The following is a 12543-nucleotide window of genomic DNA, read 5'->3' as shown; positions in this document are numbered from 1 at the left end:
ATAGTCTAGGCCAGTGTGTATTAACACGATAGTAACGTATTTTATGATATATTCCGCTTTGTAGATTCCTTGTATTGCACTATAAAGAAAACATATCAAATATTAACTATTGAATCCCGAATCCCGGCGTTTACTATGGTAGAATTATAGCTTCGTGTGGGCCCACAGTAATAAATAACTGGTTAACTAGCTAAATTATTTAATATTTCTTATAGAGAGCAGTGTTGTTTGTTGTCTCAGTGTCCCGATATTTATATATCTTTCGGCCAACAGCCATAACTACTTATATAGCAGGCTTGGTACCTATATAAACCCCAGCTTCTCTAACGATCTAGATAAACAATAACTTATTATCGTCCTCCGTGTCAAAAGAGAGAGAGAGAGAAGTCCAAGTAACTACAGTCTCTTTATGTCGTCGACGTCAGGAAACAACTCTGGACATCAAAGAGCAAACAACTCTAGATCTCAGCAACAACAAGAGTCGCTGCAATCAACATCCTCCTACTTGGCCTACCCCGTTACCCATGTTGTCTCCGGGATCTATCGACGGCTTACAGAGCCAGGTTCGCCGCCGTCGTCTCTTTCCCACCGGTCCCTCAACCCCATGAGCAACTCGGCCGTTTTTACTCCCCCACGCCGCACTGCTTCACCGTTCCACCCACCGCCACTGACGCCGCTCACACTCGAATCTTCCTCTTCAGACGTTTCGGACAGGCTCCTCACACGGTCGTTAGCTGAAGAAATAAGACTGCTCGTTCCTCCTCGCCTCCAGCTCGTGGATACATGGAAGCTGGTATATAACCTCGACCGCGACGGTGCATCTCTGTCTACGCTCTATGATAAATGCCGAGAGCACTCAGATAAAAGTCAACGCGCTGGATATTTGCTTGTCGTCCGTGACGCCTCATCTTCTTCATTTTCTGGGGTCGGGAATACCAACTCTCCTGGCGGGGCTACGGGCGGTGGTTCATTATTTGGTGCATATCTTACGGATCCGCCGCATCCTGACTCTCACTATTATGGGACAGGTGAATGTTTCCTCTGGCGGGCCAGTGCTCTTTCGTCTACCCCGGTGATACCAGCTACCATGACAAATGGGAGGAATACAATGCCTGGGCAGTCGTTGCGTGAGAGCTTGGAACGAGCAGGTCTGCCTCCGCCTCCAAGTGCGGACACCTCCAATATCCGTGGAAGGAATACAACTTTTAGAGGTGAGGCTGAGCCCATTGATGCTGCAATTAATGTGGGAAATCGTCCGCTCCAAGCTCCTTCTACAGAGGGAGAAGATAGGCCCAATGGCTCGCCCATCTCAGATACACAGGCTAGAGCCAGCCCAGTCGCTAACTCCAGAGCAGGTGGTAGCAGAAGCGGTACCCATACTCCAGAACACATAAGATTTAAAGCGTTCCCATACAGCGGGGTTAATGATTATATGATATTTTGTGAGACTGGCTTTCTCAGTGTAGGAGGAGGGTAAGTAGTGTCCCAACGCGTGTTATGCTAATCCCTTAACCTGGCTTAACCGCTGTAATTATAAGCTAATAGCTATATTTTTCTTTATAGGGATGGACACTATGGTTTATGGCTTGATGATTCGTTTGAGAAAGGTGTATCCAGCCCTTGCCTTACCTTTGGGAATGAACCACTTAGCGACGAAGGAACGAAGTTTGACATCCTATCCGTTGAGGTATGGAGTATTGGGTAACGGCAAATCAGGGATTTATGAGGACTTTTCTTTTTACTCTCCTGAAATACGGTAATGTACTCATGTTTATACCCACCTTATTAATATGCTAGTGCTCAGTTTGACTCTACTTAAACAAAAATAACCCATGGGCAAGTACCTATTCTAATTCAGGAAAAGATATTATCACTTCCTTGAGCTCCTGCTGTTTTATTCTTTGGAGTTATTTCTGCTGAAATTTGTAGTACTTGTGAGCTGTATATAACCAAGCCATCAATAAGGTCCTACCTCATCGTGCAGATAGCCACATTAGTATTAGGGGTTTAATCTGTCTCCAGCCAGAATACACCGAAAATTAAACATAATACCTTGGATATAAAAGAATCAAATGTACAGAACGGCCGTCGGTAGGGAGTGCCAGTAACAAAAGAAGAAAAAACTAGAGTATTACATTTCGTATGAAAAGAGGTGGTAGGCATACTTCGCTAGCCAATATTTATCATCAATATGGACTGTTGACGATCTCGTTTCTCCCAAGTCGACTACCTTTCCTTCCAGCGCCGAACCTAGCAGGGGTGACTGGGGGTCCAGCAATACTCTCCCTAGTTGGCTTTCGAAGGCTTTGCTTTGCAACCATATTGACCTCGTTTGGCAGGGCAACAATAACATTTTTATCACTTCCAAACTTGAAGTTATCTGCTTTGACCTCTTCTGCGTACCGCTTGATGGTGTAAGGATCTTTGCGACCAAGGAGGATCTTTTTCAAGTTCCAAGTAACAATAAATGGTCCAGTAGCGGTGACAATTGACGTTTCTGAGGAGTCTAGGCCAGTGTTAAATCGTGCGGGTGTGAACGCAAGAGGAGCTTTGGTTTCGTGTTGGAATTGGGCAACATGGGCAGGTTGCAATCCTAGTCGTCGAGGCTGTGGCTTTGCGTCTTTGGCAAACGACTTCTCAAAGCCAAGCTTTCCTTCGTTCTTTCCATCCTTCTGCAGTGCATCAATCAAGAGAAGGTATGTACGGCAGGTAGCAAGGACCCATCGCCCATCAGCAGAGACATCCAACCCGATTATAGCTTCTCCCAAGGCAGGGATATGAGTTTTAGCGTTGACTCCAAGTCTATCAAACATGCGAATGTCTCCCTTGTTCGAAGCTACGGCAAGATATCCCTTCTCTGTGGTCGAAGCAACAGAAAAATCATTTTTGCTGACATATTGCTTCAAGTCTGCATCAACGAGCTTGTTACCAGCCAAACGGGGATCGATACGGTATAGAGCATTCCGTGAAATACCGACAAACGGTTGCGCGGATGTCATTTGGGAGAATTTCTGCATATACATTGTTAGTAAACCAAAAGAGCTAAAAGCAAATCCTGCCTTTTCAAGTTTGACTTACCGTTTCAGGGGTGAACGACAAGACTGGAATGTCATCGTGGACTTTCCATTCGTCGACAACCTTGCCATACTCTAAATCCATGCGATATAAAGAGTTTGGATTTTGCTCATTCTGAAGAATCATATTCGCATCTTCCGCATGGAGCATGACCTTCTTAGGGCTGAACAGCTTCCCATCAGGGGTTTCAACCTTTGAGATATTGGTCGAAAACTCAAGGTTGTTGTTAGGAGTATGTCTGAAGACGCCGATTTTAGACCCTCTAACGACGAATGATCGATCATGTTTGTACCCAACAGCGAGCTGGGAGTTGACGTTTCCATCATCTTCTCGGGTGACAACGTCGTCTTCGTCCTCATCTGTGTCGTAATGCTCACTCTTTTGTCCGTCATCTTCTTCCTCTTCCTCCGCACGCTCTATTTCTTCAGCCTCTTCCTCTTCTTCCAGCTCCTTAGCATCTTCTTCTTTTTTATCTTCCACCGAAAGATCGTTGAATGCTTCTAGAACATAATCACGGTCATTTTCTTTGGTTTTTGACCACTTGATTTCATTGAGACGTTCCCACAGCGCCTGCATCAATCCTTCTTGGAACCGTTCCTCTACTTTCTGGTCCTTGAATCGCAGCAGCCAAGAATAAGCAGATCCATCTTCAGTATAATGATTAAAGATGAATGAGAGATACTCGAAGTTGAACACCGGGTTGATATCAGCTACGACGGGCTGGCCGAGCCATTCCCGCTCAGAGCCCGTAATTTGTAACCAGTAATCCCAGGAGCCAATTTCGGAAACTGTTGCAGTGACCAATGGGTCCTGAAGGACGAACGTTCCACTGTTGAAATCGAATAGATGAAGCTCGGCAGTCTCACTCGCAAGGATCTCGGTCGCATTCGGAACCGAAGCAGACGGGGGTGCAACTGTCTCCTCAGAGGAATGAATAGCCGCATCATTATGTTTTCCTTTGGGTGAAACAACTTCTTTTGCCATCACCGTTGCAGATTCTTTGGAAGTGGGAGAAGCTGGATGGGGTGAAGTAGTGATAGGGCTTGCGTTGGGAATCGGGCTCTCTTCTTCAAAATCAAATTCCTGGAGCTGTGCGTCTGTTGCTTGCTGCGTGCTACGGCGATATTTGCGCTCGTACTGACACTCCACGGCCGCGAGAAGGAATGTTGCAACCTTTTCCTGTGGCGTCGATGGATCGCAAACGAACTCGTAGAGGTCGCCCACGTCACCGCTTAGGTCTCTCCAGGCTATCACCTTCTCGCCTTCCTCTCGAAGCTCGGATCGGAGACGAAGGCTCTCATCCACCAAAAAGATCTTTTCGTCCTTGTCGCCTCCTAGACCCTCAATTTCACCGCTTTCGTCGCCTTCCGCAGAAAGTTCTTCTTCGCCTTCTTCGTAAGCTCTCTGGATTACAAGCTGGTACTGGAATTCTTGACCAGTCCGTCGTATGCTTGCCGCAGCGTCCTTGAAGATAAGTTCAGAGTAGCCCTTGGGGGAGAGAGGTCGAACAATATACAGCTGACCCTGGGGGATTTCGATGATAGATTCCTTCGCAGCGTCACCGAAAATGAGTTTACCCACTGGTTATAGGCGTAACATGTCAGCCGTTGCAATAAAACAGGCTTTATTTCTCTCTCTCTCTCTCTTCTCCCCGGATATAAATATACACCATGACCATAGATCGTGCCGCCCAGCTGTTGAACGAGGGGTAAGAAAAAAAACAGCCTGACTTACCGTTCCTGAGCATAAACATGGCTGCTGTGGGGTGTAACTAACCAGTTGCCAGCTCACCAAGAGTTCTCAGGCAGAAGCGAACGTGAAGCCGCAGCTCTGGCTTATAATAATAATAACACCGGCAGAGAGAGCTTGATACTGGAGGTTTATCTTAAGATCTTGCGAGGGGCTCAAATCACTTTTAACTCAGTTATTATCTTATCTTTTTTTTTTCTTCTTTCGCAAAAAGAAAACCAACGGGATGTGGAAAAGAAGTGATATGAGTGGTAATAGTCATTAACGGTTGGAGTCTCCGCCCAAGAAAGCGTATATACGAAAATCACCACGGAATATGGATGTTAATGCCACGCCCTACCAAAATCCTCATGGGCAAAGATATTATTTGATTGTAGCTTGCCGGCGAAATTACCCTGCATCCTCGTTGGAAGGATCTAACGTTCCGGTACTCCCTCTGCCTTCTCCTTCTTCCCTTCCTTCTGGTTCTTCCTCTTCTTCGCCATCTTCTCTATCGGAATCTTCATCATGTCCATCCTCGGTGCTTGCGGGCGTGTCTGCCTCGCTTTTTAGCCGGCCTCCTTTTCTTTTTGGCATAACAAGAGCAAATGCTTTTCCCCAGTCGCCCAGCTCGAGCCATTTAATCATTATTTCCAGAACATGATTTGTAGCCAATACAAACCGACTGGCCATTTGCATATAGTCTCCAATGGGCAATTTGGCTGTCTTGATTCCCTTCTCCATAGCCCGCTGATAGCAGATCCCCTTGTGTCTGTTCTTATCAACAATTCCCCCAATAATATAAGTACTGTATGGCTTAAGTTCCGTCAGAGTGTCTGGACTGTCGCTGGTAAGGTATACCACCTCTCCTTCCTCCTTCACAGTCTGAGAACTGGACTTTTCAGCAAACATCCCTTTCATATTTGGCTGACGGATCTCTTGCATGCGTGCCTGGGCAGCTTCTGCGGCCGTAGCAAAGTCATCATCGGTGATCTTGACCCCCTTCCAGTTCTCATAGTGTTTTGAAAGCGTTGTGTCGAATCGTTCCTTCAGCTGGCCGTGGAAGGACGCTATAACTAGACTCGCTCTATAGGGGGCCTTTGCATTGTCCGAGTACGACCGCGTTATCTGGGATGAAAGTGACTTGTGCTCTTTATCGCTCATAAGGTCATCAAAATCGCAGTCAATTATAAAGGTGAGCGGAACGTTAACTGCTCGGGCGCGAGCTTCCTTTCGTAGTTTATTTTTATCAGGAAGTATTCCTTCAACACGCACCCCGGGTGTCAGAGTCTCGCCATTGGCGCGAAGTTCAGCTTTCAGGGCTCTGCTCCGTTCTCTTTTCGCTTGTAGCTTGTCTTTGCGGTACTCTTTCCGTTTTTCCCTTCCAGCTTCCCACTTGCGCTGCCTTGCAAGTTTCTTCAGTTGATTTTTGGACAGTGGCTTCTCAATCTGTTCTGAAGGGATAGCAGCATCTATAGCAGCCTCATCGCAGTCTTCAGCCCTTGTAGCAGGCTCGGCTCCGTCACCAATGTTTTTCGATATTAGCATGGCAGTTGAATCCGTAGTACAGGCCGTTACTTCATGCTCCGTCTTCTGTAGCTTGCGCGGTCGTTCTTCAGCTTCCATCGTTATTTTTATATTAATTGCGCCTGGTCACAATCTATCTTGACAAGATGAAAAAAATATCAACTGCTTGGTGCTTTCAAAAGATGCAACGTTTTCCACCAATAGCATAGAGGTAAAATAAACCACGTGACTAAATAACTGAATTCCGCAATCAAATCGTCAACTTCAACCTCGAACAGAAAACATTATATGTCACCCATCGGTGTGTATCCTTCATTCAAACATCACAATGCCTCAGGATATGCCCCCTACTGGGGGCTACCGCCCCGTACAGTACAAGGTACGCTTTTATTTCCGACCCCGAACGCGTTAGGTGCTACTCTGGAGACAAATAACCAATTTCACCGGGCCGGGTTGTTAATTCTTGTCGGCTCCAAATAGCGCAATGTACCTGTTAGAGGGTTCCGCCCCGTCTACTATCTCATTGGAATGCATGCCATAATGGCATACGGGCTATACAAACTCTTCATCGGTACTCGTGAACGAAAGTGAGTCTTCGGACACTACCGCGACCTCCCATTGCATCAGCATTGAAAACACTAACGAGATCTTTAACAACCAGTGAACTTGCCCGAGAGAAGATTTGGTCACGAATTCACCTCATTCCCCTCCTACAAGCTGAAGAAGATAGAGACCAAGCAAGGCGGTATTTTGCGGACAAGGCGAGAGAGAAGGAGTTGCTTGGAACTGACACAAAAATATACAACTCCGACAGGTATGTTACCGGAACCTATACCCTAGATCCCACACTTGATGGTACGCCTGCTCAGAGAACCTGCTAACCTTCTGTAAATTTATAGATTCGTGAGACCCACCTTCATGTATACCCCAGCTCCTTCGAAATAGGCGTGTCTGTATAAATATTTACCATACAACTGCTCTGGTATTTTTTTTAATTGTTACCACTCGGCTAGCAATGGTGGCCAATGCTTACTTTCCTCGACTGACCTCTGTACATTCCAATGTTCGATACTGTGGGGATCAAGATGCCCCTTTATAGATGCAATGGCTGCTTCTCCTGTCCTTATTAACAGGCAAAAATTGAAATCTTTGAGCTGATATTCTCAAAGGATGCAAACGGAACAGGGAATTCAAATAGCCTACCTTCTACAAATCTTCTTCAGTTAAGTAAGAGACTGGTAATATATAGTGGTTCTTGTTAAAATACATCTATCCTTCAACTCAACCACAATGGCCAAACCAACCTCGGTCCGGACATGCTAAGCCTGATCAAACATATCGGCCACAAACGCCAGGTCTGCTCCATCATTTATATCAACTTTCTTAGTCTCCTGTCCCTCCATTTCTGTAGTCATATACCGCGCTTGCATTGCACTGCGTTCCTTCCTACGGTTAGCCGCTGTACCCAAAATTCGCCCTTGCTCGCTAATCCTCACGCCCCTCACACCCTCTAGAAGATCTAATATGATAGCCTTTTGCTGTCGGCTTGAAGTCGAATTGTGCAGGGCTTCCTCTGCTGCCTTCACCTTTTGCTCTGCCATGCCTGGTAAGCTCATAATGATAGACCGCGGTGTGTTTGTAGTAGGGCCATATAAGATCCAGACAGAGGAAATGAGCTGTGCTAAATCCTTTTGCATATCCACAAAATATGGGTCATGCACGGAGTTTATGCATGCTTTCAAGACTTCACTGCTGATAAACTCACGAATTGTAGCCGCTGTTGGTGTGTCAATAGCAGGAACAAATTCAGTTAATATAGACCGAATGACACGAGTTATAATCGTGCAACAGCGAGTATCATGCATTTGCAAGGCATGTGTACAGAACAAAAGAACCGGTTCAAGGATCTGAGTGGAAGATAGGATGAACGTTCGCATTGTTTCGGGTTCCCTCCTTTCACCCACTTCGGGTTCGCCTATTTTCGAACTGTCTTGGTGCACGCCTTCACATTAAATTAGTCACCTTGCCCTGATATATTGATATAATCCTGAGAAGTATTGTGGAAAAATGCAAACCTTCTCGCTGAGGGTCTAGAAAGCTAGCCACCATAATAACTGCGGAGTATGTTAGCTGTCTAAGGATACTCTCATCTTTCATTTCTTCGGTGAGATCATCATCAACAACACCTATCCTTCGACGTTGGATGATATCCCACTCGCCAGTAACCTTCGTATCAAGTTGCGCAAATAGTGCCGACATCATTGGAGGCAGAAAACTTGCGCGGATAGCGGATGGGCAGTCATCTATAAGACATCGCGAGATATTTAGTAGGACCGAAAACTGATGTGATGACAGGGAGAAAGCGTCTTTATAAAGGGCTTGTGATAGAGGGGTGGGTAGCTCATGGAATCCATAGAAGCAATCTTCTAGCCTGCTCATGCTAAAAAGAACCGAGTAGCAAGCTTCCCTGACTGCTCTCACTTTTCCACGGACAGACGATGAGAGCCCTTCTAAAGTGACTTTTGATCCAGCTATTTTGGAATAAAATTCTTGTCTACTCCCACTCGAGATACCGGCTTGCCAAAATCTGTCGGTTAAAATTCGTCCAACAACTGGGCGCATATCCTGAGGAAGTCCTTCCCAGTTATCAGGGTTGTGAAAAGCATGGGCATGACTAATAGGTTAGAAATGTATAAAACTTGGTTTATAGCGATGAGCATACCTAATTAGCTGTAGAACAGTAGGCAAAATTATGGGGATAGCATCTTTCCATAGGTCGACAGCGATCTGGTATGCTGGCTCGTCCCTCTTCACCTTTTCTGTTGATACAGCAAGTAGTGTGCGAGTAGAACGTAGGGGTAATTCCTGTGTGAGGCTTGTCAGAATGTGTTTTGTAACACTAAAATTGTTGATTGTTAGAGATACCTGAAACTTTTTGCTCAAGTGCTCCTGGATATGTATCCCTTCTGTATCTAGAGGAACCGCGGTCCAATCATCTATCTTCTGCGCTTCCCGTTTCTGAAGATAAGGGCGTACCCTATCCAAACCAAGAATCTCATAGAATCCCTTAAATGAGCCCAGCATCAGTTTCAGTTCTTGGTTAGCCCACGACTGTTTGATAGGGTCAATAAACGAATGTAACCGGGTTTGTCGAAGATATGGATCCACATTCCGAGCGCGTTGCCTGACTTATCGTTAGATCTTATACTAAATATTTTTTGATGCACATAAAACGTACATTATAATAAGCAGAATAGCAGATAACTCCATCTGGGGACGCCCTTCATCATTTGGTCTTTTTCCAATTTCTTGCGCTTTTTGTTCTAACGGTTCGTAGTAGTTCTGGGGTATGAACATAAATATCATTCCACCTAAATTTAAATAGAATAACTTACTGCAAAGTAGTCGGCGTATCTAATTGCAAGCCTCCTGATTTCATACGTAGCCATACTGTAAAGCTCTTTCACCGACTCAGAATATGCCGTATGTTCTGGGAGGTCAGGAATTTGGACCATCAATATGTGCTCGAGGACTTTAAGTGCGTAGCTTGGCCGATCAACCAGTGCCTTTGCTGAAATATCAACACATAACCGTAGCACTCGTTGTTTTATGCATGGATCCTGCTCCTAGTTATTAACGACGCTCTAGCTTTCAGTTAATAGATGAAATACCTCAAAATTACGGCCCATAAGTCCCATGGCCCAGCTTTCAAGTGTGCCCTCTAGGTCTAGACGCTGTTGTTCCTATTACAAATTAGTATCGCATGTTGTATACTGATTATAATAAAGTCTAGAAAGGGTTTATACTTACATCATCTTGTGGATTAGAGCCCAATGATCCTTTCCATTTGAGATAGCCCTTCAACATTGCTTCAACCACCGTAAATTGAATGTCTGCGCGTAAAGAAGGTATTGATTGTTTCTGGAATGTAGCCACTATTTATTTCAATTAGTTATTAACGTATAACACGAGTCAAGGGATATGAATGAATGAATGAGACTCGCCATCAAATGAAGCGATTCCTGCATATATGTTATTCAGATCATTGTCCACTCGGGAAAGAATGTGAGGAATTGCTTCAAGTGTGTGCTTCTGGACAATGACCTCAATTACCTGACTACAGTACCGTCGATAATTGCCAACAAAGGCATGGCGCTCTGGTATTGTATCAATATCCTCGCTGAGGAATATAACGGTTGGGTCATCAGAGTCCTCTGGAAGAGCCTCATATCGTACAAGACGCAGTGAACAGATCTCCAAAAGTTGTCCTATTAGGCTGTTGACGACATCGAGCCCGCCTATCTGATCTGATGCTAGTAATCTCGACCATGAATGAAGCACTGGTATAGATACAACAAGACTAGGATGCTGGAGTATGCTGATGAGAAAGGAGAAGAAACTAGGGAGATCGACAGACTTCGTAAAGTCAACGTTTTTCTCCTCTAAGAAACCTGAGATGTAGGAAATTAACTGTGATTATTAGTTAGTTGAATACAGGCATTGAGGATTTTTCAGCGATGAGACGAACCTCAGATAGTTTCTTGGATATGGAATATTTTGATTCGACAATGTTATCCGCGCTGACAATTGACCATTCATACAATTTTCTGAGGAGGTTGAGGTGGTCATTTTGATATATTATGTTCACAAGCCTTTGAAATTCCTCAATATCATATGTTGAGCGTCCATATAATGAATGCAAGGCCTCCACTACCGCCTATGCTGAACTGATTAGTGATTTTTTTTCAAAACAAAATGTAAACTTGGTGATGGGTTCCTGGGCCTTACTAGGAGAATAGCATCATCCTCGACTACGAGGGCACGACATATTGCTGTAATACATTCGGATGAAGCGATTGCCATTGGTATAGCCCACGCAACGAGTGAACGCAGACAGCTTAAACACTTCAGTGCACAAGATTTAGCCTCTGTAGAGGCATGTAAGTTCCGTACACAGTCATCTAAGAAGGACGAAATCCTAAAAAGCCAGCCCTCACTTCCGCAACGAATTTCGGTGTTATGATCCCTAGTAGGATATGCCTCCTTGAAGACCTCATGCGGTGTGCAAATTTCCACAAGGGCCCTATTTAAATCTGTACCTCTGAGAGACGAGGCTGTATCTTCTTGGTGAATTATATCTTCCGATAAAGTCTCCAGCACCGTCAGCACAAGCTCTTTATGCGCAAAAGTCGCGCCCCAAAGCTGTACCAGCGATTCATCCATCTCTCGCCAGTCAAGGCCCCAGGTTCGCTTTGCAAGTTCCACCCATAATGAGGCAACCTTGTTGCGAATATAAGGTGGATCTTGATATCTCAGCCCCTCAGCGAGGCTCATAACCAACCTCCTGGTATGAATCAGTTCGTCCGGAGATAGCTCCAGGAACCTGTACCGCAGAACATGTTCCAATAACGATAGTCCAAAATGTTGGACCACAGGGGAATGGCTCTTTTCCGCAGCCAGAAAGTAGCCATTTTGTATAGCTGACTTTTCATGCTTCTGCTGCTCGAGATACTCTGAAGCTTGCTTTCTGACTTCATTCGTCGATGCGGGCGAATGTATAACATCGAGGGCTTGGATTATACTTGCCAACTGAGGGGCCGCTCCCTCATTTCCACCGTTCGGCTGGATAGAATCAGCCATCCCCCTACCATCGACTGTCTCAATTTCTGAGGAGGTAGAGAGACCGTGTCCACGCGATATGATGTAAAAAGGTATCAATGGTTGCCTAGTTCTTCTGGAGTGCGAGGCCGAAGTTGGGTCGGGTTTTGATTTTTGGCGTTTCGTGCCTGAAGTCGCTGTGGTGAAGAATTTTCTTATTTTTTTTTAAGTGCGCTGAGCCTGACTTGTCGATATATATAAGAAGATCACAAAAGTCTTGAGCCTCTAACGAAGGGGATAACACCTATATACGTCCTTTCGCTATTATATATCTATTAGCTCTTTTTGGTGTTTGTTTACGATGAATCAAATCCATCCCTAGTTTGAGAGGGTTGAGGTTGTTAACTTAGAGTTTTTAAGCGTATGAAAAAGTGCCAGTGGAACTTTCCCCTTTCATGCGTTTGACTTGGGGGAGTATTTCTATCTTGTAAGCGCGCCATGCATATAGTTATAGAGAAAATATCACCGTATTTACTGCTGGACGGATAAATGATGTGAGTTATTGGATAATGGATTTACGGAGTATATGTGTTTATGGAACCACCGGGAAACAGC

At 45.1% G+C, this 12543-nt stretch overlaps 5 protein-coding genes across 5 annotated transcripts; 2 read left to right on the top strand and 3 right to left on the bottom strand.

The window, feature by feature from the left end:
* Window positions 1-409: 409 nt before the first annotated feature.
* Window positions 410-1809, top strand: MCYG_06090 (TLD domain containing protein; the record flags this gene model as incomplete). The annotated part of the gene is made up of 3 exons (XM_002846175.1): window positions 410-1473; window positions 1564-1687; window positions 1798-1809. 3 exons carry the CDS (start codon window positions 410-412, stop codon window positions 1807-1809), a joined length of 1200 nt encoding a protein of 399 aa, XP_002846221.1.
* A 377-nt stretch (window positions 1810-2186) lies between these two features.
* On the bottom strand, window positions 2187-4828 carry MCYG_06089 (Vid27 family protein; the record flags this gene model as incomplete). The annotated part of the gene is made up of 3 exons (XM_002846174.1): window positions 2187-3011; window positions 3079-4655; window positions 4810-4828. 3 exons carry the CDS (start codon window positions 4826-4828, stop codon window positions 2187-2189), a joined length of 2421 nt encoding a protein of 806 aa, XP_002846220.1.
* A 386-nt stretch (window positions 4829-5214) lies between these two features.
* MCYG_06088 (tRNA m(1)G methyltransferase domain-containing protein) lies at window positions 5215-6429 on the bottom strand (the record flags this gene model as incomplete). Its single annotated transcript, XM_002846173.1, has 1 exon — window positions 5215-6429. One exon carries the CDS (start codon window positions 6427-6429, stop codon window positions 5215-5217), a length of 1215 nt encoding a protein of 404 aa, XP_002846219.1.
* Window positions 6430-6658: 229 nt separating this feature from the next.
* On the top strand, window positions 6659-7275 carry MCYG_06087 (NADH:ubiquinone oxidoreductase 14kD subunit; the record flags this gene model as incomplete). The annotated part of the gene is made up of 4 exons (XM_002846172.1): window positions 6659-6709; window positions 6811-6917; window positions 6992-7144; window positions 7230-7275. 4 exons carry the CDS (start codon window positions 6659-6661, stop codon window positions 7273-7275), a joined length of 357 nt encoding a protein of 118 aa, XP_002846218.1.
* A 374-nt stretch (window positions 7276-7649) lies between these two features.
* On the bottom strand, window positions 7650-11970 carry MCYG_06086 (KapL; the record flags this gene model as incomplete). Its single annotated transcript, XM_002846171.1, has 11 exons — window positions 7650-8332; window positions 8406-9004; window positions 9053-9195; window positions 9256-9514; window positions 9569-9672; window positions 9726-9950; window positions 10002-10073; window positions 10141-10265; window positions 10335-10800; window positions 10859-11047; window positions 11119-11970. 11 exons carry the CDS (start codon window positions 11968-11970, stop codon window positions 7650-7652), a joined length of 3717 nt encoding a protein of 1238 aa, XP_002846217.1.
* Between the last annotated feature and the right edge of the window lie 573 nt (window positions 11971-12543).

This window comes from Microsporum canis, genomic scaffold, assembly GCF_000151145.1.
Source record: "Microsporum canis CBS 113480 supercont1.5 genomic scaffold, whole genome shotgun sequence".
Classification (NCBI taxonomy): Eukaryota; Fungi; Ascomycota; class Eurotiomycetes; order Onygenales; family Arthrodermataceae; genus Microsporum; species Microsporum canis.
Note: the sequence above shows the minus strand (reverse complement) of the source record. Positions and strands in the feature narration are given on the sequence as shown.